The sequence below is a fragment of the Dermacentor variabilis genome, chromosome 7 (assembly GCF_050947875.1).
Source record: "Dermacentor variabilis isolate Ectoservices chromosome 7, ASM5094787v1, whole genome shotgun sequence".
Lineage (NCBI taxonomy): Eukaryota > Metazoa > Arthropoda > Arachnida > Ixodida > Ixodidae > Dermacentor > Dermacentor variabilis.
Genome location: NC_134574.1, coordinates 164,374,939 through 164,399,342, shown reverse-complemented (window position 1 = coordinate 164,399,342; position 24,404 = coordinate 164,374,939). Strand labels below are relative to the sequence as shown.

Below are 24,404 nucleotides of genomic sequence, written 5' to 3'. Positions count from 1 at the left end.
CTTCTTAATCTCATCCGCCCACCTAACTTTCTGCCGCCCCCTGCTACGCTTCCCTTCCCTTGGAATCCAGTCCGTAACCCTTAATGACTATCGGTTATCTTCCCTCCTCATTACATGTCCTGCCCATGCCCATTTCTTTTTCTTGATTTCAACTAAGATGTCATTAACTCGCGTTTGTTCCCTCACCCAATCTGCTCTTTTCTTATCCCTTAACGTTACACCTATCATCCTTCTTTCCATAGCTTGTTGCGTCGTCCTCAATTTGAGTAGAACCCTTTTCGTAAGCCTCCATGTTTCTGCCCCGTAGGTACTCAATAATTTCTAATTGCATTAAAAGTTCGCTTGCATAGGGAAGCAGCAGCTGCACTCACTCGCAGGCCCGGACGCACCAGACGGGGTTCTGCCAACGCCCATGCCTTGACTGCTGCCAGGCCCTAGAAAAAAAAAAAACCGGGAGAACCCATCTGACGATGACTATCGACGGTATTCAGCTTAGTCTTGAATCAACGTTGCGCTGCTTTTTGGATCACGGGCTACCTACCAATTGACCCAAGTTGGTGGGAAAACGCTGGAGACGCAGATAGACACACAGAGAGACAATCAGCCATAGAAAAGGTTGATAAGTACTCAATAAGTGCTAATTGCATTAAAAGTTCGCTTGCATAGGGAGGCAGCAGCTGCACTCACTCGCAGGCCCGGACGCACCAAACGGGGTTCTGCCATCGCCCGTGACTTTATTGCTGCTAAGCCCCAGAAAAAAAACCCCCGAGAGATCCCATCTCACGATGACTGTCGACGGCAATGAGCTTAGCTTTGAATCAACATAGCGCTACCCTCTTGACCACGGGCTACCTGCCAAGTGACCGAAGTTGGTGGGAAAATACTGGAGATGGAGATAAATAGACAGAGAGACGATGAGTCCCCGGAAAGTTTGTGAAGTACTCAATAATTTCTAATTGCATTAAAAGTTCGCTTGCATAGGGAAGCAGCAGCTGCACTCACTCGCAGGCCCGGACGCACCAGACGGGGTTCTGCCAACGCCCGTGCCTTGACTGCTGCCAGGCCCTAGAAAAAAAAAAAAAACCGGGAGAACCCATCTGACGATGACTATTGACGGTATTGAGCTTAGTCTTGAATCAACGTTGCACTACTCTTTAGATCACGGGCTACCTACCAATTGACCCAAGTTGGTGGGAAAACGCTGGAGACGCAGATAGACACACAGGGAGACAATCAGCCATCGAAAAGGTTGTTAAGTACTCAATAAGTGCTAATTGCATTAAAAGTTCGCTTGCATAGGGAGGCAGCAGCTGCACTCACTCGCAGGCCCGGACGCACCAGACGGGGTTCTGCCAACGCCCGTGCCTTGACTGCTGCCAGGCCCTAGAAAAAAAAAACCGGGAGAACCCATCTGACGATGACTATCGACGGTATTCAGCTTAGTCTTGAATCAACGTTGCGCTGCTTTTTAGATCACGGGCTACCTACCAATTGACCCAAGTTGGTGGGAAAACGCTGGAGACGCAGATAGACACACAGAGAGACAATCGGCCATCGAAAAGGTTGATAAGTACTCAATAAGTGCTAATTGCATTAAAAGTTCGCTTGCATAGGGAGGCAGCAGCTGCACTCACTCGCAGGCCCGGACGCACCAGACGGGGTTCTGCCGTCGCCCGTGCCTTGACTGCTGCCAGGCCCTAGAAAAAAAAAACCCGAGAGAACCGATTTCACGATGGCTATCGACGGAATTGAGCTTAGTCTTGAATCAACGTAGCGCTACTCTTTAGGTCACAGGCTACCTACCAATTGACCCAAGTTGGTGGGAAAATGCTAGAGAGAGACTGTCTGACGGATTGACTTAGTTAGTTAGTTAGCTTACTTTACTTACTTTTGCAACAGAACTGCTCGTTGGCCTAGTTGGTACTTGCTAAAAGACATGTTTTTTGTCGCAAGTTAAAACACACACAAGAAAGGAAGACACATAGAAGGCATGCTGCTCGTGTTGTCTTCTATGTGTTTTCCTTTTTTTGTGTGTTTTAACTTGCCGCAAAAAAATTCTCTTACTTTACTTAGCTTACTTACCTTTCTTTACTTACTTACATTTATGACACAAATAAAGTGCAGAGCGCTTTCTGCACAGATACACGGATATGGAAGGCACAGCACTTAGCGGTTTTCTCAGGCGATATTTTTCGCAGATGCATATGGAGATGCATTTATTTTCTCGAGATTTCACATGATTAGCGCCGCTAGCGTCGACAGCGTTTCTGAAATTGCGTCAACTGTGCTGTGACTGCGTGCCTAGCCACCGACATCTTGCCACGACACGCGAGCACTTTAGACTAGATTGCTCACATCGGCGCTTGCAGACGCCGGCGTGCCCTGCACTAGTCCTAGTGTTTGCGAAAGGGATCGCACGAGAATACCGCCTGTGTTTGGCCACTTCTGAGGTCCGTGCACTCTGATAAATAACAGTAAAACATTAGTAACTACAGCAGTTTCCAAACATTCACAGGGGCTAAAAAGATTGCGACCTATTTTTGCGTTTTGCCCACACTTTGCGTGGGCTGACTTCTCAATTGCCTAGTGGAGAAAAGCCCGTTATCCACTACCGCATCACCAACTAGCGCATTATCCATTAGGCGAGGCCACTGCTCATTACCACTGTACACACTAACACGATACGCGCAAAGCCACTACCCAGTAGTCTTGCCTCAATGCGACGCTAAGGCCCCATACAGGACTACACAATGCATTAGGAACGGTACAGCAGCACAAAAGACATCGACGAAAGGAAGACACACGCACAGGTTCTGCACACAAACAGGGAGAGAGAGAGAGAGAGAGAGCTCTTTACTATAAAAACGTAATTTTGCCGGCGCGTATATAACCGCTGGCATGCTACTCTGTATAGGGATGGGGAATGGGACTGAAAGATTCCAGAAGAGGGTGGGAGAAAAAGAGGATAAAAATAAATAGGAAATGGCCGAGTGGACCTGATACTAATATTTACAGGTGACATGGCGGGTAAATTTAGACTTTTGTATATGAAGTGTGCAATCTTTAAAGTTTTCTAATTAGACCAATTTCTGACAGGTATTCACACAAACAGGCACTGCTGTGTAGGTCTTAAGTCGCCCCTTCGCCCATGTCTTTCTTTCACACTGCTGCACCATTCTAAAATGTCGAACAAGCTAGCCGGTACATCCATCCTGGTGGCAATGCTATATGTCGTTTTTTTTGTCATGTGGCGTGGCGCACTAAGAGGCAAGAAGTGAAAAAGGATTCGGCTTCGGAGAAACGTGGGAGTCCACGATGAATGTGGATGGAGACTTGAAAGAAGGGTCGAGTGAGAGAATAACGCTAGCGTTGAGCTTCGAACCATGATACAGACGCATGCGTGTTTGCAAACAACAAGGAAAACAAGGACGTTGGGGTGCCCTGATCAGCGACGATCGTGCTGAACATGGAAGCCATAAGCTCCAGGAACACCAGAAATTTGACGAAATTGATAATTGTCAGGCTCTTCATGGAACAACACTAAGAACAAGAACAGACTCTAAAAATTGGAGGACGCTTAAGCTTCGCCTTCAAGAGTGGAACGCGACAGCGTCCCCGTCGACCCGCCAAGGGGTGTAAGACAATGGGCTACGGCGCAGCGACTACGCGCCCCGCGGTGAGCGTCGAGCAACGCAGCGTTCGGCGCGACAACGAAATGTGCGCCTGAGCAAGCGATGCACGCCTGAGCCTTAGAAACAGCTCGTTTCTAAGGCAACACCGCGTTCACTAGAAGCGCTTTTGTACCGCTTTGAAGCATCGAACTCGTGGCTCAGTGGTAACGTCTCCGTCTCACACTCCGGAGACCCTGGTTCGATTCCCACCCAGCCCATCTTCCAAGTTGTTTTTTAATCATAAAGTGCCTGCTGGGATTTATCGCTCACGGCCAACGCCGCTGACACCGACACCGACGCCGACGACACCGGCTTTTCTGCGACACGAGCTCCTTAACGCTGTCGCGTTAAAAATGTGTCGGATGCTTACGCTTCGCTCTTAAGAGAGAACACGATAGCATTCAAGGATCCCTGACTGCCGCTCACACTTCCCGGCCACTGCAGCTCATGTACCCGCAATGTTTACCGGCAAACGCTGTAGGAGAACGCCATGTACAAACGCGAGCGTTCTGGTAGAAACGCGGCCTCTTGCGTGGGCCAATCCCGGAGCTATTGGACAGCCGCCCCAAACCTCAAAAATAGCTAGAAAAGGGGTTTGAGTTTCCGCGTAAGAGAATTATGTTTTCTCGTATATTAAAATTACTATACGATCATATCATGCGAGTAGGCTGTGTGTAAGTCTTTACGAATTTTGTGACGTATTTTACACGGAAAAATTCAATTAGTTCAGTAACGCTTGTGCCCCACGCGGAGGGCCTGCGTGGTTCGGGATGATTGTTCTCTCACGGACAACGCCGCCGACGCCGGCAGCGGATTTCCTACGACACGGGGTCCTTAATGCTATCGTGTTAAAATATGACACGACTTGATCGGTGCATTGCGTCCAGTTATGACGCGGCGCTCGTGCAATCATGCGAAAGGGGGCTAACATGGGCTATAATGACCACTCACGTTTTTGACAATGTGTGGAGTGAAGTGAAGGTCCCGATAGCGGTGGAGAGAGAGAGAGAGAGAGAGAGAAAACTTTATTTGGTTCTTTCAAGGATTTAGCGTCTCGAGGTCTCCGTCGTCTTCTTGGGCGCCGGCGACTTGGAGCCTCTTGCGGCAAGGGTGGGCCCCTATTCCAGGGTTCCACTGAGCCTAGCTACCGCACTAGCGTGCTGCACTAAGGCCCTTTGGGCCGTGAGCTCGCAGCTGGTAAGCCGGCTCTCCCATTGCTCCGCACTCGGGTTATTGTGTTGGTGGAATGATTGACTGTGTTTACATTCCCATGCGACATGATAGAGTGTGGGTGTGGCCCCGCACCATGGGCAGGTGTCTCTGTATTGTGTTGGGTACATCTTGTTTAGGATGTATAAATTTGGGAAGGAGTTTGTGTGCAATCTGCGCCAACTCGTTGCTTCCTCCTGCGTTAGAGCTTTGTGCGGTGGGGGATATTTGGCTCTCGTCCCTCTGTGTAAGTTTAAGATTTCTGTGTATCCTCCTTCACAAGCGTGTGGGTGATACTACGGGGCGTGCGACTGCTCTGCTCGGAACGTGGTCTCTCGAGCTAGGCTGTTTGCCCTTTCGTTGCCCTCTATGGCTGCGTGGGCCGGAATCCAGATTAACTTGTGCGTAACGTTCCTCTCGGCGAAGTTGGCTCCGCCAAGAATTCTGAGGGCAGCTTTGCTAATCCTGCCCCTCGTGTAATTTCTGCACGCTTCCTTCGAGTGGTGGAAGTAATGCGCGGTGAAAAAGACAGACACGTTCGTTGCCTATAATGAATGTCATGCGCGCTTTTGTCGCACTGAAACGTATGCCGAACCAGGAAAGATTAGTGCCATTGTGTTACAATTGCGTCGCTGTGTTGATGAGGAATGCATCGTATTTGCGCTAGTAGTGTTACATTTGTAGAAATATTGTAAAATTTGCGTGATAGTTCATGTGACTAGACTCGGTGCTTTGCTCTCAGCCTTTCTATTTTTGTCAAATACTGTGTCTTGTTTTACATTATCGATAGATCCCGTATTTTATACCGTCTGTGCTCTTGTGTGTATATTAGCTTCACTAATTACTTCACTGATTATCTTGTCAAATAATTTATTCTTAATTACACTGATTCCTGTTAGAAGTGTCAAATATTTACGACGCGTTTCTCTGATGTTACACTCCCAAGTGTCAATGTTTGAAAAGTTAGTTTAGTCTCAAAAGAAGGCATGTCTCATTCATCAAATCAGCAGCAAGTTTGTCTCGTAATAAATATAGATCACTGATAGATCCGACTACAATGCATAGTGATTTTAACAATGCACTGACACTCACCGAAGAACAAATTATTCAATTTCCCCCTGAGAAGCAGCTTCGGTTTAACAACTTAAGCAAACATATCTTTGCTGATATGTGCACTATATGCTGCAGTGTATCCGTTCAGACACCGCCAGTACTATTTTCAGTTTACAATAACATTGTATTTTGGATAAAAAAGTAAAGTTTGCTGGTAGCAAACTTGTAACATTATATGGTCACCGTGGCTTGTCAGACATACAATGACGAAAGAATATAAGACGTTATATCCGCATCGAATGACTTCCATAATCAAGATCCGCCCTTCTGCCATAAAACGGATTTATGAGAGACGTCAGTCATTGGGAATGTGGCACTGGTACCGGCGAATCAACAAATACTCTGCGACAAATCCCTTCCAGAACATGGCTCGTTCATCGTGATATGGCATTGGTCCATATTGTAGGTTGAACGTCACTGTGAATTTCACTTCAAAAACAAGCAATCCGGATAGGCGACATGTATAGTATGTCATCAGTATATAATCACCAGTGCGCTCATGCTGCTCAATGAAATTTTATCTGTTTTTACAAGCACAGTATGTCAAACATCCGCCAAATTTGTTTAAATAGTCATTGTGTAATTACCGGATTCTTGTCCTCAACTCTTCATTGCCGTTCAAGAGAGTGCACACTATACATTATAAAGCAGCAGAAGTACGTGTGATCATAAGCGGTTTGCGCGGTTTCTAATCTTTACCTATTGTTTGCACAGAACCCACAATCACCTACCTCACTTCAAACTGCGGTAACTTCGTACCCTATAGAAAACTTCGATGCCCTCACTGATGGTGTTGGTTTGTGCATTGATAACACGTCTAACGTTAAGGTTGTAATACAGTTTATTGTATACGACAACGATCTCAAACTACATTTGCAATGAGAAACGCCGTAGTTTTGACCACCTGGTGATTTCCAAATGTCTGACACAAGAGTGTGACAAGCGATAGCTGCTATAATTTTTTAAGCAGTATTTGTATCTGTCGCTGCTAGCGTCATGTTTACTTGCCACAAACTCGCCGAAAAGGGAAACGTTATTTCTTCCCATAAGTGATTCGATCTCACTCTTGAGGGCGTCAGCCACGCCACGTTCAGCACGTTTTTTTATCCATACGGGCTTTTAAATGGTTATTGTCTAGGGAATGATTATTACGTATTGTTGTAAAAGCTAGATCTACAAACTTACCACATCGTCATATATATCTGTCGAGCGTTGCCCAGCGATTCAACGAGCCAATCATCCAAATGAGTAGATGGACAAATTGGCTCCATATAAGCCACTTCAGCACTAGACACTCAAGACAAAATGAAACGAGCGTCGCTTTAGACGGATAAAGGAAGGCTTCTGACTATATGAGCAGTGCATCAAAATACCATATGAAATATATTGACCCGGTCCTAGATTAATGATCTGAGAATGTTTCACGTAGAGAGATAGGCATGTGCGTATCTATCGCTTCTATATGAAGGTGGTTGTTACACTTACCGGAACTGCTCAGTCCACTCAAACGTCTTTCGGTGGTGTCCGTGTTGTGACCTAGGCAGGAAGCTAATGAAAAGAAAAACACTGATGCTGCTCAGGTACTCACCACCAAAACATTGCAGGTTTAAGGTATCAGCACCATGAGTCGGTAATTTTTAACAAAAGACTGTGCAGACGTTCCTAACAGCAACTGCTGTGATGCGAATCACCCACCTGCGTTGTCGTGTGTGCATTACCTATTCACTACTTGCATCTCAAGAACATCTTTGGAGACTGCTGGGCTTTGGAACCTCATTTGTTGTCGACTTTCATGCGTGAGTTCTTCTGACAATGCGATGAAATTGCGCGTTCATGCAAGTGTACAGCAAGCTTTTCCTTCATATATCTTACTTAGCCGTACTTTCTCCCGCCTTTTATTCATGCTGTTAATTTGCCTATGCTTTCTATTTTCCTTCGTCTTGCTTTGTCTCATCTAGACAGCTGCAACTAATAGTACCGGAATGTTTCCAGCCACAAATCGCATAAGTTGTTCAGTTTGACTTGAAATTAAGAATATAAAGCTTTGTGGATAATACAAGTTGATGTGGGGTCATTGAAAGCGAACGCAGGCAAATGAAGTATTACCTGCCGGCCTAACATTCACAAGGTTCGACTCAGAAGCAGGTTAAAGCATTGCGCCAAGTCAGTGCAGTGCGCTTCTTACAGCAGTCTTGGAGGGTCATGCTTCCTGTTTTTAGCATTAAAACGGTAAACTATTCACTTCTCAGCTAGTTAGGTACTGAGTGGTTGAGGGTAACTGAATGTTCATTTGCCCAATACTTCCCAAGCAAAGTTATCAACATTAATGACGCTTGTATGCCCAGAAATCTGAATCATTTCTGTTCTGGCACTTCGGTGCATCGATTTATTTATTCCTTCGTTCGCCAAGGCGATGTTCAGAGAGTGGAGGTACAGTCGGTGACGTAGACCAACTATCCGGCTTCCGCTAGGATTACGGGAGCATGCTTCTTCCAGCCGTAGCAAGGAAGTGCTAAACAGCACTTTACTACGAACACCTGACTTCCGAAACTGTACTGGCTCGAACGGCATATTTGTGGCAGGACTCTCTTACTAGATGGAGCAAGTACCGGAAGTGTAGGACTTGCAGCAGCAGCCGTGGCAACAAGGACACACCACTAAGCAGTACTTTTTGGTTACGCAGATCGGAGCACAGTAAACGGGAAGCGTTGATTTCTACCGCCGTTGTGCTGACAAGCATACGGCTATCTTGGCACGTGGACTTCACGCCCACCATCCCCGCCAGTTGATATCACCGTGGCCACTTGGTGACATCTCGCAACGCTACCACTGAACTGGACCGCTCCGTGGCGCCACCAGCACTACAAAAAAGGGATCCGTCTGGTCCTGCGCTTCACTTGGCAGCAGCAGCCGTGGCAACAAGGACACACCACTAAGCAGTACTTTTTGGTTACGCAGGTTAGTCTTCGCTTTTATACGGCATTTACCATTCTGTTAACTTTTGTCACGCCTGCTGCTGCCAAGGTTACTCCCGCGGTTTTTTAGCAATGCCCAGTAATGCAGAACTTGCTCGCAATGTTGACGCCCTTCGGAAAGAAATCGCAGAAGTGCGTGAAAGTTTGCGCATGATGAACCAGCTGTACGAAGAATCGAGGGGAAGATGTGACGCTATGAATGCAGAGAACAAAACACTCGCAAAAGAAAACGAAAAGCTGGCTAGAAGGGTAGCGGACCTCGAGCAGTATTCTCGTACAAACAATGTCGAGATCAGGGGTGTGCCGTCCACACAGGGCGAGAATTGTGTCGAGGTTCTCCAAAAAATCGGCGACAAGCTTGGCTGCCCTGTGGCACCATCTGACATAGACATTGTTCACCGCGTCCCTGCGAAGAAGGATAAACATATAATTGCACGCTTCTGTTCCCGCACTAGGAAGGCTGATTTCGTAAATAAGGCCCGGAAAGCACGACTAAACACTACTACTCTCGGCTTCCCTCCGTCTGCAGAGGCCAAGGTCTTTATTAACGACCACTTAACACAAGACAACAAACATCTGCTTGCTCAAGCCCTCGAACTGAAAAAGCAGCACAACTGGAAATTTCTATGGACGGACAAGTGCCGCATCAAAGCATGAAAGACAGAAGGAGGCAGCGTGTACGTTATTTCTAGCACACGCGACCTTTCGCTAATCGCCTCGTAGCTGTCGAAGCTTTCCGTTTCTATATCTAATAAAATAAATATTCCAAACAATGTATTTTTCTTGAGAAGAACTAAAACGTTCACTAAATAACAGCAGGCTCACCCATAAATCCCTGATACACTTCAACATACGTAGCCTCTCAAAGAACTATGATAACATGATAGATTTCTTTTCTAATCTAAGTGACCCTTTCACTATCATTTGCCTCTCAGAAGTGTGGTTGACAAACGCTGATAGCAAGCTATTGTATATCCGGAGGAGGAGGAGGAGTAGATTTTAATGAAGAGAAAGGAGGAGAGGTCGGCAGCATAGCAGCGACAGACATCAGAAAACGCGAAGTTAATGACAAAATAAACAAATACAAAAAGTTGCTTACATTATATGAAGTTCAAAACACAAGCAAATGAAACCGATACAGCGTATGAATAAATAAATATGTTGTAATTGACACGTTATGGAAATATAGGAATGACATGTCAAAGAGCACGAGGTTAATGTAACAGATAATTAGAAACAAATATATGCTCACAATACGCAAAGTACAAATGTTATATAGACTATGCGACAAAAAATTTCAAATGCCTAAGAAAGGAGAAAAAAAGAAGACAAAGGAAGATATAGAATAACAAATAAATAAAAGGTGTCGATACAATAGGTAAATACACAAACGCGGTATGGTGGTTCAGCAATTCTTGTCCAAGATAACCATCCATATCACCGTCGCTATGATCTATCTTTCTCTTGCCCTAACGTTGAATCTGTATTTTTGGAATTCGATAAATCTTTTATTTCAGCTAACAGTAGAAACACAATAATTGGATCAGTATATCGTTCTCCATCGTCTTGCTCTGCAAACTTTTGTTCTCAACTAGATGCTATCTTGAACATCATTGCAAACGAAAACAAAAGTGTTGTCATCCTCGGTGACATAAACATAGATATTACTAACTCCAAAGATAGTTATTGTTCGAATTATACTAACTGATATGCGGGATATTGCCTAGATTCATTAATAACCGTACCCACAAGATGTCCTCCGTCCGGATCTCGCTCTTTAATAGATCATGTATTATCAAAATTAAACCTAGAGCAATGTGCTGGCGTAGTCACTGTTCCTATAACAGACCACTATCTCATATTCGTTCTATTAAAGTCTATTCAGACACCGTACCAAAGAAACATAAAAACGGCGAACTTTCACACCACTAAGTTCATTAGTCAAATTGCTGAAATCGACTGGAACCCGATTCTTTCTATAACAGACCCAATCCTGGCATTCGAACAATTTAACAACAAAGTTAAAAGCGTATACTCGGAGTGTACTAGCCTAACACAAAATGCTCACTGGTTCTCCGCCCCTAGAAACCCATGGATAACAGGATCCATCTTAAAAAGTATTAAAAAACGTGATAACCTCCATAAAAAATTAAAGCGCGAACCTTTTAATGTAACTTTAAAGTCGCGGTACATAACTTATTCTAACACACTTACAAGACTCTTGAAAGAAGCCAAGCGTTCCTACTTTGAGAAAACGATTGTTAAACACAAGAATAACACCCGCAGAACCTGGGATACCATTAGGTCCTTTCTTCATCTGTCTTCACCAAACCACACATTGAACCAACTTAATACAGGAACAAGGGTAGTAACGGAAGCCACTGATATCGCAAATGAATTCAATACTTTCTTCTGTCCTACACATGATCATTCACTAGACAGTATACCACAGCCAGTACTCAGACAAACACCTTATTCATTTTACTTGTTCCCTACATCACCCAAAGAAGTATCCGATTAAATCGCTAGTTTACGAACTACAGGTCCCGGCCTTGATAATTTACAACCTTCTAAAATCAAATTAGTATCATCTCATATCGCCGATGTACTCGCGCACATTGTTAACTGCATGTTCATAACAGGCGTTTTCCTCGACGAATTAAAACACGGTAAAATAACTCCTATATTAAAGAAAGTAACAAATAATTAATTTCAAACTACCGTCCTATCTGCATGCTATCTTCTTTTAGCAAAGCCATTGAGAAACCACTTGTAACCCGCTTAACAAACTACTTTCACAAATTTAATCTTCTCTCGCCGGAAGAACACGGGTTTCGTAAAGGTTATTCGACTGAAACAGCTATAACATCATTCACTGACAAAATAAAACATGCCCTTGACAACTCCCATATTGTTGGTTCAGTTTTCGTTGACTTCAGTAAAGCATTTGACACCATCTGTCGTAACATCCTTTCTTACAAGTTAGAAGCTCTGGGCATTCGTGGGCCCAGCTCTTACGCTCATCCGCAGTTATATAACTAACAGAACCCAAGTTGTAAATTTCGGAGGTTCACTTTCACGTACTAAATCAGTCACTAAAGGTGTCCCACAAGGCACACTTTTAGGCCCTTTACTTTTCCTAATGTACATTAATGATCTTCCTCACTGTTTAACCAGTACTTCATCTATACTATATGCTGACGGCACGACTATATTTACTAATAGCAAATGCATAAATACTGTAATAAAACGACTAAATTCTGACCTAAGCAACTTATCGGCGTGGTGCACAAGTAACAAACTTCACATCAACCCTTCGAAAACTCAGTTTATGCTTTTTCATGCACATAAACGCGTCATCGCGCCCGCGCCACCGCTCGTCTTACAAACTCATGTTCTCTCACCTGCACATGAAGTTGTCTTCCTTGGCGTCAAACTTGACCCCCAACTTAAGTTTAACTTGCATGCTGACATGGTCTAAAAAAATTGCCTTTGGAATAAGAGTACTAATCCTAACGCGCTCGTATTTTCCACAAAACGTTAGAACTTCACTTTATTACGCATTTATTCATTGTCACCTGCAATACTGCATCTCAGTTTGGCGAAACACATATTGCTCGCACATAATACATCTACAACATTTACAAAATCAAGCCTTGAGGATCATCAATTTCTCTAGTTACATGTCACATGCAGTACCAATTTTCAGTTCCTTAAAAGTACTACCATTACGTTACATGCTCCAGCTCAAATTGATTTTACTAATATACCACACACTAAATCATGAAATAATTTTAGATGCATTTAATAACTCTGCTCTTACCAACATTAACAATACGAGATTTTCCTCTAACAACAATTTTTTACTCCCTCGAATAAACACTAATTATGGAATGTTTACTTCCTTTTTACGGCCATTAAATACTGGAACAAACTACCACCCCCTATTAAAGCCTGCCGCACAACATTAACATTCAGAAGAGATACGAAGAAATATTTACTAACGACACTACTGGCTACTGATTCATTACTATAAGTATATATTGTCTACAAATCTATTTACCAGTTTTCAATGATTCTGTATTTACCTATTGTATCGACGCCTTTTATTTATTTGTTATTCTATATCTTCCTTTGTCTTCTTTTTCTCCTTTCTTAGGCATTTTAAATTTTTTGTCGCACAGTATATATAACATTTGTACTTTGCGTATTGTAAGCATATATTTGTTTCTAATTATCTATTACATTAACCTCGTGCTCTTTGATATGTCATTCCTATATTTCCATAACGTGTCAATTACTACATATTTATTTATTCATACGCTGTATCGGTTTCATTTGCTTGTGTTTTGAACTTCATATAATGTAAGGAACTTTTGTATTTGTTTATTTTTCATTGACTTCGTGTTTTCTGATGTCTGTCGCTGCTATGCTGCCATAATGTATTAACTCATTTAATGTTAAATAACTAATAGGAGGTCCCCCTGACAGTTCTTGCAACTCCGGGACCCCCTTGTGTAATAATGACGAATGTTGAAAAAAATACTTTTTGCCAGCGTGAGTTGGCTGCGATAGGTACGTAGACACTGCCGTTTATGGATATCCAAAACTCATCATAGTATTCATAAACTGTACACTAAACCCCACGGTAAGACAAATAAAGTAATCTAGTGTTTAGCTACAGCGTGGCCATTTCTCGCATATCCACTTGAAGGTGCGATTTCTATGTACGAAATAACATTGCTTAATTGCGTTAGCGAAGGATTTCGTTAACGTGGCGTATGTCAAGCAAGAAGTTCCCTAGAGGGGAAAACAGATTTAACAACCAGATGATGCATCGTGTTACTGCAATTACCCAGGTGTGACGTGAAGAATTTTCCCTCTGTTTAATTGATACTTCATTTGGATTACAATTTAAGGTCGAGTTTCCCGTCATGTATTTAAATATTAACGCCAATCTTCAAGTGCCTTTCCCGGAACGCGATCACTTATGTAAATGCTAACGTTAAATATTAAAGATCTCTTTGTATGCCTACTATGATGTGGTCTCCGTATTTAGGTGTTCCATTTTGCGTTGGTATTTTTCTTATTGGTATTCCCACATTTGACTGTCGATATTTTCTGTTTCGTTTGGAAAGAATGGTGCTGGCTGCGACATAGTTAGGCACATCGCTTCTTTGTATATGGTGTATCTTTTGTGTGTCAAAATACAACTTTGTGCAGATACTCACCAGGACGCGGTAGCGAACCTGGGGAAAGTGCACTTCTGTAGACTTGTCTAAGGATGGTGGATTCTGCAAAAAAAAAAAATAAAAGAATATCACGAGGGAAAAGCGCTGGAAAAGGTGCGTTAGAGAGAAACGAGGCACTTTTATTTCCCCCAAAAAAAAGAAACTGTTCCCCAGAGGCAATTGCTGGCGTGTGCTTTTTCTGTCCATACGTGTCAGGTATGTGTGCATTACTTTAACTAATGTTTCAATAGTCCACCTCACACAAAAACACGAAGTGAGCAGTCGGGATATTGCCCAAAACAAAGAATGCGTGATGGTCGGAGTTTCCACCTGCTCGAGTCACCCGGTTCATAGCCAATCTTTCACCGGAGATAGGTGCTACGGTGTCCGAGATCATAGTAATCATCATTTCCACTTCATTGGTGCAGGTTGCCAGAGAAAGGGTTCGAAGCGGTCAGTGTTCGAGCAATTTTTTGTTTACCTTTTGCGCCAGTAGTGGTAATGAACGAGGATAACACATGCAAAATTTTCTCACATAACTTTTCTTCATGACGCTTTAGCAGCGACGACTACCCACCGACCACTAATTGGAGCCACCAGCGTTCGGGCATCCGCCGTTGGCAGAGAGAGAGAGAGAGAGAGAGAGAGAGAAAGAAAGAGAGAGAATAAAAAATTATTCATGGATTCCTTAAGCGTCGTGTTCAGGGTGGTCTCCCCTTTCCAGGAAACCATAAGCTTTCGCCACGTCCACGGTCCTCGCTACGAAATCAATATGGTTTTCGAAAGCACAAATCAACTGAGCAGGCTCTAGTAAATATCAAAGACGAAATCATCGAAAATATGGAGAATAGAGAATATACGTTTAGTCTGTTTCTAGACCTCAGGAAAGCCTTTGACTCTATATAATTCAATTTATTACTAAAATTATCCAGGTATGGAGTCCGAGGCATTGCTCTTGATCTTCTCCGATCAAGGTCTGATCTGCCTGATCGTTTTCAACTTGTAAAAAATAACGGAGCATTTTCAACGGAAATAAAAATAATACAAGGCATCCCTCAGGGCTCCATACTTGGGCCACTATTATTTATCATCTTTATAAATGATATTGTCTCTATCCCTGGTACCTCTGATGTCATCATGCATGCAGATGACACAAATATAGTTTTTTCCTCCCATAACCTTGCAACAGTTGAGCGCGATGCCAATGCATATCTTTTTCATCTATCCAGATGGCTGAAACGCAAAAAGCTGACATTAAATGCCTCCAAAACTACATTCATGATATTTCGTCCTACAAACAAATGATTGTACAGAAACGTACTGCTAAAATTTGAAGAAAGCCTAATTAAACATGTTGGAAAACAAAAATTTCTCGAGGTATAGTTTCAAGACAAACTATGTTGGACTACACATATAAATTATCTCAGATTCAGCGGGTACAGCTGGATGTTTGTAGAGGATAAGCGACCTTATACCACTCTGGCTAAAACGAACTCTTTATTATTCTCTTTTTTATTCCAAACTTACATATGGTTTACTTGTCTCGGGTATCACTACAAAAACAATTTACGACAAGGTTGTTATACTTCAAAAAAAGATTTTACGGTCTTTTGAAAATTATTCTGGTAAAGTGCAAGATTTAAGAATAGTTCCCTTATTTATAAAACATGGTATACGGTGGGCGGACCAGTTATATTATTTCAAGCTATTGCAATTAATACACAAAAGCAAACTCTACACAAAAGGTGAAATAATTCCTAGCTATTGTCGAAGATTCCAAAAACGACACGCTCCCAAAATACGAACTGAATACGGACGACAGAAAATGGAATATCAGGTAGCTGATATATTAAGTAAGGTCGAAGAAAAATTGAATTTCAGTACCACTATAGATATTTTCAAAAATAACATAAACAATTTAATAATCATTTCCAAATTAAAATACTCTCAGCAATAATGTTTGCTGTGGTTCATTATCGACTTACTATATGATTTCTTGGTGTGTGTAAATATACATACGCGTGCAATATGTATGTATGTATACAAACATCTTCGTATGTTGTATGAATATGGTTGCATAAAAAAACGCTCGTGTGAAATGTATGTTTAATGTATATATGTATTCATGCATTATGTAAGTAACATAGACATGCATAGACATTGATACTGTTCTTATAAAAGTGTGAAATCGTTATATTCTGTGTGTAATTTCCGTGTTTTTTGTTGATTTGTTCTGTGACGAAAGCGTGACTGTCATCTTTGCCTAAAACCGCTTGCCAAACTGTAAAGGGTCAGAGGCCTTTGTCAGGAAATTTAAGCCTATAGCCTCTGCTCTCTAGCAGGCTCTGCATTAGGTCTTTTGAAAAATAAAGCTTTCAACAAGCTGTTGCTGGCTAGCGACGGCGGAGCTCCGGTGGCCGACAAAGCACTCTTACGTAATAGTGTTGTCTCATTGGCTGGAATTCGGGCAGCCGCCACACATGACAGCGATGGGCGTACGGTAGCGAAATGACCGTCCTGCCGACGTTCAGTAAGGGAATGCACCTATGTGAAAGAAAGCTGTAAATTCGAGGGCGTGAATGAACCCGGGGACGTAGCGAAAGCAAACATGATATTGACGAACTGTGTTGACCAATGATAAACTTCTGTTGCGCATTCTAGAGTGGTTCTTCAGAAACTGTTTCAAAGAACCAGCATAATGAGCACCCCATCAAGAAAGGCGGTGGGCCAGTAGTGCCATGCTCACAAACGAAGAACATTGTGAATTCGGCTCTCGTGCGATGGTTATTCGTTTGCAGCGGCACGGCAAACGCTGTCCCGAAAGGATGATTGCTCATAACCATGGGTTACTGATCATTTCAGCAGCATCGAATGAAGGCTGCTTGCGTTTCCGACAAGGCTATAATGTCGCCACTGCGTAAACGTGATCTGCCCAGAGGTTACTCAGGATGGGGACTGCGGAAGGCCATTTGTTTCTAGCAAGTGTGGGCCCTACTCACAGAACTTCAACAGCAGGACAACTTCCTGACTGGCCAGCGTTCAGGTGCTCTACTCATGATAGCGATTGATATTGCATTGCGATATCGAGATGGCCACTGCGTAGATGACCTATTGCGTGTGTCAATAGGTCGCGCCTACGTAAAAGAAGATTTGTGAATTTCGGGCATTAGATACCTGTGAAGATCAACACTTTTGTGCCCCTTGAATCGCACTGCTCAGCGTCAAAGAACTCATCAGACGAAGCTTAACTTGGAATTCCGCAGCAACCCGCTTTCAGCTCTGACTTACCGAAAGAACAGTCTCTTTCCAGTAAAAATTATGGCTTTAGGATGCGAGAAATCATTCAAACTTTGTAGGTAAATTATGTAGCACACTCACCTACTCTTTCGTGCCCAACAGCCACAAAAACTAGTAGGACTACGGCAATGAGAACACGCGTCATCTTTACTTTTTGCCTTGACAAAGATAGCAGATTGCTAGATGTGTCGCAGCACATAACCCTACTTATATCTATCGCAAGCTGCGGCAGCCGCATACTGTGAGAACTAGATTAATAGAAAGAACGTATTGCCGCCGTACTGAATAAAACCAGTATTATTCTTTATTTATAGAGCGCCTTGAATATTTTACTGTTCAACCAAGAGAACGTGTGCGCCGGCAATTGAGAAGGTTTGGAGCAACGAGACAATTGTGCTCCTGGTTCTGCAGATTCAATGCCTTTCTGTACTTCGTCTATGCCGCTGATTTTAGCCTTCTATACCATGAATCCAATCTAACTAGCCCAATTTGCAGGCTCAATACCCTGAAAATGAAATGATAGAGGCACATAAAGAAAGAGGTGCCAATAACGGGAAGCTCTTTTTCACTTTAAAAAAGGGGGGTACCAGCGAAACACAAAGGACGCGCACACAAGTAAAAGGCGTTAGACACGGACGGACGCTGGGCTTTCAACTGTGCGTTATTGGAATTCACATTTACTTTTCGAGGTCCATGCCGTACTTTTCGAGATCTTATCAATGCGCATGTCTTGGGAGGAGTTGAAGATGCGCCTGCGTGGGAGTTTATGTGCGGCAATGTGAATTCCAATAAAGTTGTATGTCCAGCGCCTGTCCGCGTCTAGCGCCTTTTCTGTGTGTGCGCGTCCTTTGTGTTTCGCTAGTACTCCCCCTTTTTTCAAGTTCATCATGGGCCAACTGGCGCAAGAGCGTGCGCTAATTCACCATATTTATTTTTCACGCTTTTTGCATCCGATGAAATACAAATTTTTTGCTCCTTCCTAACCGGACACAATGCGCCACGCGCCGTCTCCGCTGTGCCTTACAGAGTAGATTCAAGCACGAGTGGAAGAGTGGAATAAAAGGCGTCAATATGAAGGCGCTAATTGCGTAATTTCTTTAAAGAGACACTTAAGAGAAACACTACACCGGTTTATTCTGGTAAATCATTCTTTCAAAACATCATTTCCGTTTTATTTTGTGACAATAGGTTGATTATTGAAAGAGAAAACGAAAATAAGAGTTCGGTCTCTGCTAAGTTCGGTCTCTGGCACTTTTTAGAAAACAGTGCACTCAATCTTTCGCAATAAAAGAATTAACTACGCCTTAGTAGACGTCGTAACAATTTGTGACGTCGCGCCAAGCTAGTGCGGGCACTTCAAGGCGGTGTCACCAGCCATATTTCGGTCTTGCGTCTTTTGTTGTTTCACAAGCCTCTTCACCTCGTAGTTGGTATCCTAGAATGGTAACATATTAATACAGATTAAGTTAATTTTTTCTTTCATGTCGTTTTAAACGGGACTGTCTCTCAGCGAAGGCGATTTGGGTTAAGCAGACACGCCAGCAGTGAAATATTTTTTTTTGTGATTGAACTAATGAGCCCTGTATGGCGGAGCACATCGAATATTTCATTCAGAAATACGAGCATGCTTTATTTTACCGGCATCCTTATGCTCGGTAAGATAGTGATGTCAGGATTTGATTTCACGTCAGTTTGCTTGTTTGATTAAAGACAACGTGTGCAAGCGAAAAATAAATGAACTAAGGGTTTATCTTAACTCTTTTCTTGTTATTTATCTTAGAAAACGGCGGAACGGTTTCAGGAACGAATATTTAACGCCGCATCTTGCGCAAACTTGCGACTTCAAAACGGCATCTAATCACCAAATTCTGGTAACGATCAGGATTTCCTATCCCACAGGATCCCGCATCAACCCCGCAGTGCTAACTTTTTCGTAAGGAAAATGCAATTCGCCAGCGTTTTGGGCATTCGTGGCGATAGCGCATGTTTTACGGCTGTAAAACAAAATTTTATTGCTCGCGAGCGGGGGCTAAAAAATGTGCTTTGTCCTTTGTGCTGCATGTATAAGCCAGCATATGTAGCTCTGACAAACGCTGACGCGTGCATTCTAAGGTCTTCAGAAGGCTCGTTGAGCGAGGTCCGCCGTTTGTATCGCCAAGCTTACGTTGCTGCTATCCAGGAATAATTTAACTCAGACGGTGAACAAAGATTAAACATTCGTGAAGCACTGCGACTTAGCGACATAAAACGCTTTGTTGCGTGTGTTTGCGTAGAAGGAGCTAGCGAACAAAGGGTCTATCGAGAACGCCAATCCGTTATGCCGCGGCTGAAGATGAAAGAATGCCAAGGGAAATTTTTTTGACTATTGTTTTTTATTTTGCAACAGAAAGGTGCGTAAATGTTAGTGATCGCGCTGAAACAAGGACGCTATTAGCGGCGAGAATTTGGAGTGGCGCCTTCTCGCGAGTGACGTCACGACCAGGACAACGCTCGCTCCGGCTCGCTCGGCTGCCGCGCGCGCTTGTTTTCTTGGTGCGTGCTTGGGGTATTGGCGGCTTGAGCCGTACTTACAGAGGGTATTTCGGATTATATTTGTTGCCATGCGTGGACCTCAGTTTCTTCTTTGAAACGACGTGACTCATGAAAACTGACTCATGAAAGCTATGTAGCGCTGAAAGGGTCTACTGGTCTTGCAATGCATATATGCACACTGTCTGTTCATAAATTTTGCTTAAAAATAGCGTCTGGAAGTTCAACACGCGAACTTATTTATGATGCTCCTCTAAATACTTCACATTCCCTTATTACTTAAGTATGAAAGACACAACATTTTACGTGGAAGAAACACCTTGACATTTGTTGTCAACATTATAAATCCGTGTTCGAAGGACACTGCCCAGCGAAGCTTTCATCATAATTCTTATCACTCTGGTGAGTTGTTTTAATCAAATGTGGCAACTGTATTAGGGCCTAAATGCAAGGGATAGACGCGCATTTTGTGTGAAAAGGTTTGGTACAACTTTCCACGCTCTCTGAAATAGGCACCCATAAGTGCATTTGATGTTAACACGACAGCGCATCGTGTATAGTAAATATATACTTCACGGATACCGTAACAGCAATCACATGAAAGAAAATTTAGTGTTTAAGATCGAGAAGCAATCAAATGTAAGCGATGAAATGTGTCATAGTGACCCTCAGTAGCTTTTATCGACGATATCGCACGCCCCCCCCGCAACGGAAGCAACCGAGTCTCGTTATGGCCAGGCGCGCTTTGTTCGCGAAACCCAGCAGTTCACTGCAACTTCGAATTCAAACCATATAGTAGCTCTTTACATCTCCAATTACAATGCCTATAGCATACTCGAGGCACTACAGCGCAGCTTAGGCTGCGTCGAAATGGAAAATGCAAACACATTCTGCCACAACTTGTCTCGATCCTGCGTCGTTTAATTACATAGACTGAAAACTATTTGCTGCGTCAGTGCATAAAAGAAAACCTCGCGTTCCCGCCTCTTAAAGAAGACACCACAAGTCTCACATGAACACTTATTTGACCTCTACTGGGGAACAATATCTTAAATATGTGCACACTACTAATGAATGGGCCTTCGGCTTCTTGCTGGCTGCAGCGAACCGGTCCAAAAGGCACATTTCACTCAAATATTTGACCGGAGCAGCTTGTGTCAGTTCTCCAAACAGATTCATCATGTCTGTTTCTCAAGCAAAAAGCAGCACCAATAAATTGGTCAAGTGAGTTGAACGTGTAGCACGGAAAGGGAATAAATATTGGTACATTCGTTTCTGTGTACTGCTAACAGCTGTAAACCTCAATCAGCTTTGCTTCAAGTTACCGCAACTTAAATTTAACCAGTGAAGAACGGCCTAATTTGGAGAACCAGATAAAAACGTAAGTGGTGCTGGTCGAATCTAAACTGCAGTGGTGGTTAAGTCCTCGTGTTATTGCCGAGGCGTTCTGTGAAGAAATATAACAATTCGATATACCGTGAAGTATTCGTCGTGAGCAAACATGTTTTATCTGGTTAAAGTCAACATAAATGTTGTAGAAGTCATATATAGTCAGTGTTTAAATGTGACAGGCATATTGCACCAGGGTGGGTATGGAATCTTAACTAGATTCTTATGTGCTGTGCTTTTGCGTCAATGCTTTTATTACTCAGGTGAGCTACCACTGGAAAGTGTAAATCTGCGCATGAAAAACCCGTAATGGGCTGGTCTGAGCTCCCTCGGGTGGCACTATAGCGTTGCCTTCGAGAAATGTATTGTCGTCTAGGAAATAAGCTCCTTGATTACCTTTTCGCGAATGAAGACATCGTAAAATATATATTTGAGAGGCCCGTCATAAGCATACAAGCATTGGGAACGAGAGCGAACAAACGGAAACACTGCGGAAGGCGTCCGGACACCGCCCGAACTGCAGCAGACGACAGGCGCGAGTCCGTGCCCTGACGTCACGCGAGAGGCGCTCGCAGTGCCCCTCTAGGTCGTTCTCGGGACTAATAGCGTAAAGCTATTCCAAACTTTTCTATTCCATTTCTGCAATCAGCCCTCCGTGATTGGTCGAAAACTTTTTTGGACCAACCCCACTTCGCTTGTCTGTCACGCTACGTGGCGAAAACCGCGATAGCTCCCCATCTGATATGACGTGAACAAACTGATTATGCATAATTTGCCGGAACCAAAGAAAAATAATTATTTCTGATTCGATGCCTTCTCAACATTACCCCTCGGCTATTGGTGAAGAGTTTTCGGGCTGCACCCATGTGTACGCGTTAAAGATGCCTTAATATGCTGAACAAAACTGAATATTCTTCTGAATAGCCGCAGGCTACCCCGTTCCGAAAGGAATAAAATATGGCTGCCGCCAATCACTCAGGCACTGGCTACTCGCAGCTGCCGGAGAGCATTGGTTTATTTGCGTGTAATAATGCTTTCTGCGTGGCCGTGTAACGTTTTCGAGAACTTTCGGCAGGTTTACCACCGCGTTCTTTCAACGTTTATTTGTTGAGGATCCGTTGTAGTGTCATTCTTAAGTTTCTGCTGCACGCCACCGCAATTTTCGACCAGCCATCGCAAGCTAAGGAAGGGAAAACGGACCAATTGCAGACCCCAGCACCACCCTCTTCGTACGGTTATTGATTTTCAGTGCAGTGGCTCGGCCCCATAGAATCCCTCTCCACTTGAGCGTGTTCGTCGCCTCTTGTCAGCCAATTAGATACGACAAGCCGCTCAATGTGGACAATGTTATTCCTTTTTCAAGCAAACAAAAGTGATCTCCCATGATCGAGGAGAGCGTTTCATTGGTGTGTTCAGATAACCCAGTGGGTAACCGCCCGATGTTTGGTTACGCAAATTTGATGTCAGGAGATTGGAATAAAAACATATTGGAATAGTTTTACTTTATAGGGCCCAAAGTCTTGATCCAATTAAAACCTCACCGTTCTGTTGCAATCTAGGAACAAGCGTTTTTTAATGCATTTTACAGTTTTATGTTCAGACCGCAGCTGCAGGAGGGAATTAGACTAAGCACCTCAAACGCGTGTTCAGCTATCTGAGCGTGACCAATGTAGCTCCTGTGCATGGTTCGCGTGCTTGTTTTTCTTTAGGAGATAAACCTGGCATTCAGGAAAAAATTTGACCGAAGTATAAATATTACTTAAAACTAGCTGCAAAAAAAGGATTGGGGAAGTTGTTTTTCTAATTTAGGTATTTGGCGCGCAAGATAGCAACAAAAAGCATTCATTCATTCATTCATTCATTCATTCATTCATTCATTCATTCATTCATTCATTCATTCATTCATTCATTCATTCATTCATATGATTTATAACATACTGCAGGCCTAAGAAAGGGCCCAAGCAAGAGAGTCAAAAAATTTGGGATTGATAGTTACAAAAGCAAATGTACAATAAGATAGAACAAAATATCATTCAACAATATGTAAAAAAGCGCGAAATAAGCAAATAAAAGTTACCAAAAAGAGCAACAATGCATATTCTCAGCAATATTAAAGGAATATATAATTTATTGGTATATTTACATACTATATTGTATAAAAAGAACGCACAAAAAGAACTAAACAAATTTATCATCCTAATGTTTCAATAGCCTCAATACTGAAAAGATGTGCTATAGGCCGCTTGTTTCAGTCTGATATTGTTCGGGGAAAGAAGGAACACTTGAAAAGCTTAGTCCTCGTGAGATAAGGCGTTAAAGATTCAGCATGTCGATGCCTTGTACGGCGTGCTACAAGTGGTTTTAAAGAAAGGGTGTGGGCTAAGAGAGGATTGGTTGTTTTTCAGCAAGAAAGGGAATTTGAGTCTGGGAATGTTCCTTCGTAATTGCAACGTCTGAATGTTGTGCGTAAGCATTAGGGTGGTTGGGGAGTCAGTTGAGCGGTATTTTGAAAAAGAAATATGTATCTTACCGCTTTGCGCTGTATAATTTCCAAGGTATTAGTGTTATTTTGGGTGAAAGGGTCTCACACAATGTATGTATATTTATGTTTAGGACAGATGAGTCTACAATAAGCTGTTAATCGAGTGTTAGGGGGAGCTTGTTTCAGTTTGTCTCAGAAAGCAAAGTTTACGAAAAGCCGACACACAAACGTTGGAAACATGCGCCTTCCAGCATAAGTTGTTAGTTATTATGACACCTAGATATTTGTATTGATTAACTTGTGTGAGAGGCTTTGAAGCGATGCTGTAAGGAAAGGATGAATTGTTAATTTTTCTTGGTAATTTTTATGAAGACTGCTTTCTTAGCATTTAATTCGCTATTCCACTTACGACACCAGGATACTACGTTCTGAAGGTTAGAAGATTTGGTCCTCACTGCAAGTTATTTCATCGAACAACACGCAGTCATCCGCTTACGGTTGGACATGT

At 43.0% G+C, this 24,404-nt stretch overlaps 1 protein-coding gene across 13 annotated transcripts in view; it reads right to left on the bottom strand.

The window, feature by feature from the left end:
- LOC142587262 (uncharacterized) overlaps positions 1-17,768 on the bottom strand; it is a 29,320-nt gene extending 11,552 nt beyond the window's left edge. The window contains exons 1-10 of one of the 13 annotated variants that reach the window (XM_075698127.1): positions 17,578-17,768; positions 14,200-14,262; positions 7,479-7,541; positions 1,635-1,697; positions 1,489-1,515; positions 1,321-1,383; positions 1,175-1,201; positions 1,003-1,065; positions 542-568; positions 372-434 (exon numbers count right to left, since the gene is read on the bottom strand). In XM_075698127.1, coding sequence (XP_075554242.1) covers positions 372-434; positions 542-568; positions 1,003-1,065; positions 1,175-1,201; positions 1,321-1,383; positions 1,489-1,515; positions 1,635-1,697; positions 7,479-7,541; positions 14,200-14,262; positions 17,578-17,734 — 616 coding nt within the window. In that variant the 5' untranslated portion in view covers positions 17,735-17,768. The remainder of the gene's footprint in view (positions 1-371; positions 435-541; positions 569-1,002; positions 1,066-1,174; positions 1,202-1,320; positions 1,384-1,488; positions 1,516-1,634; positions 1,698-7,478; positions 7,542-14,199; positions 14,263-17,577) is intronic. The other 12 variants (XM_075698129.1, XM_075698130.1, XM_075698128.1 and 9 more) reach the window with 12 other exon arrangements.
- Between the last annotated feature and the right edge of the window lie 6,636 nt (positions 17,769-24,404).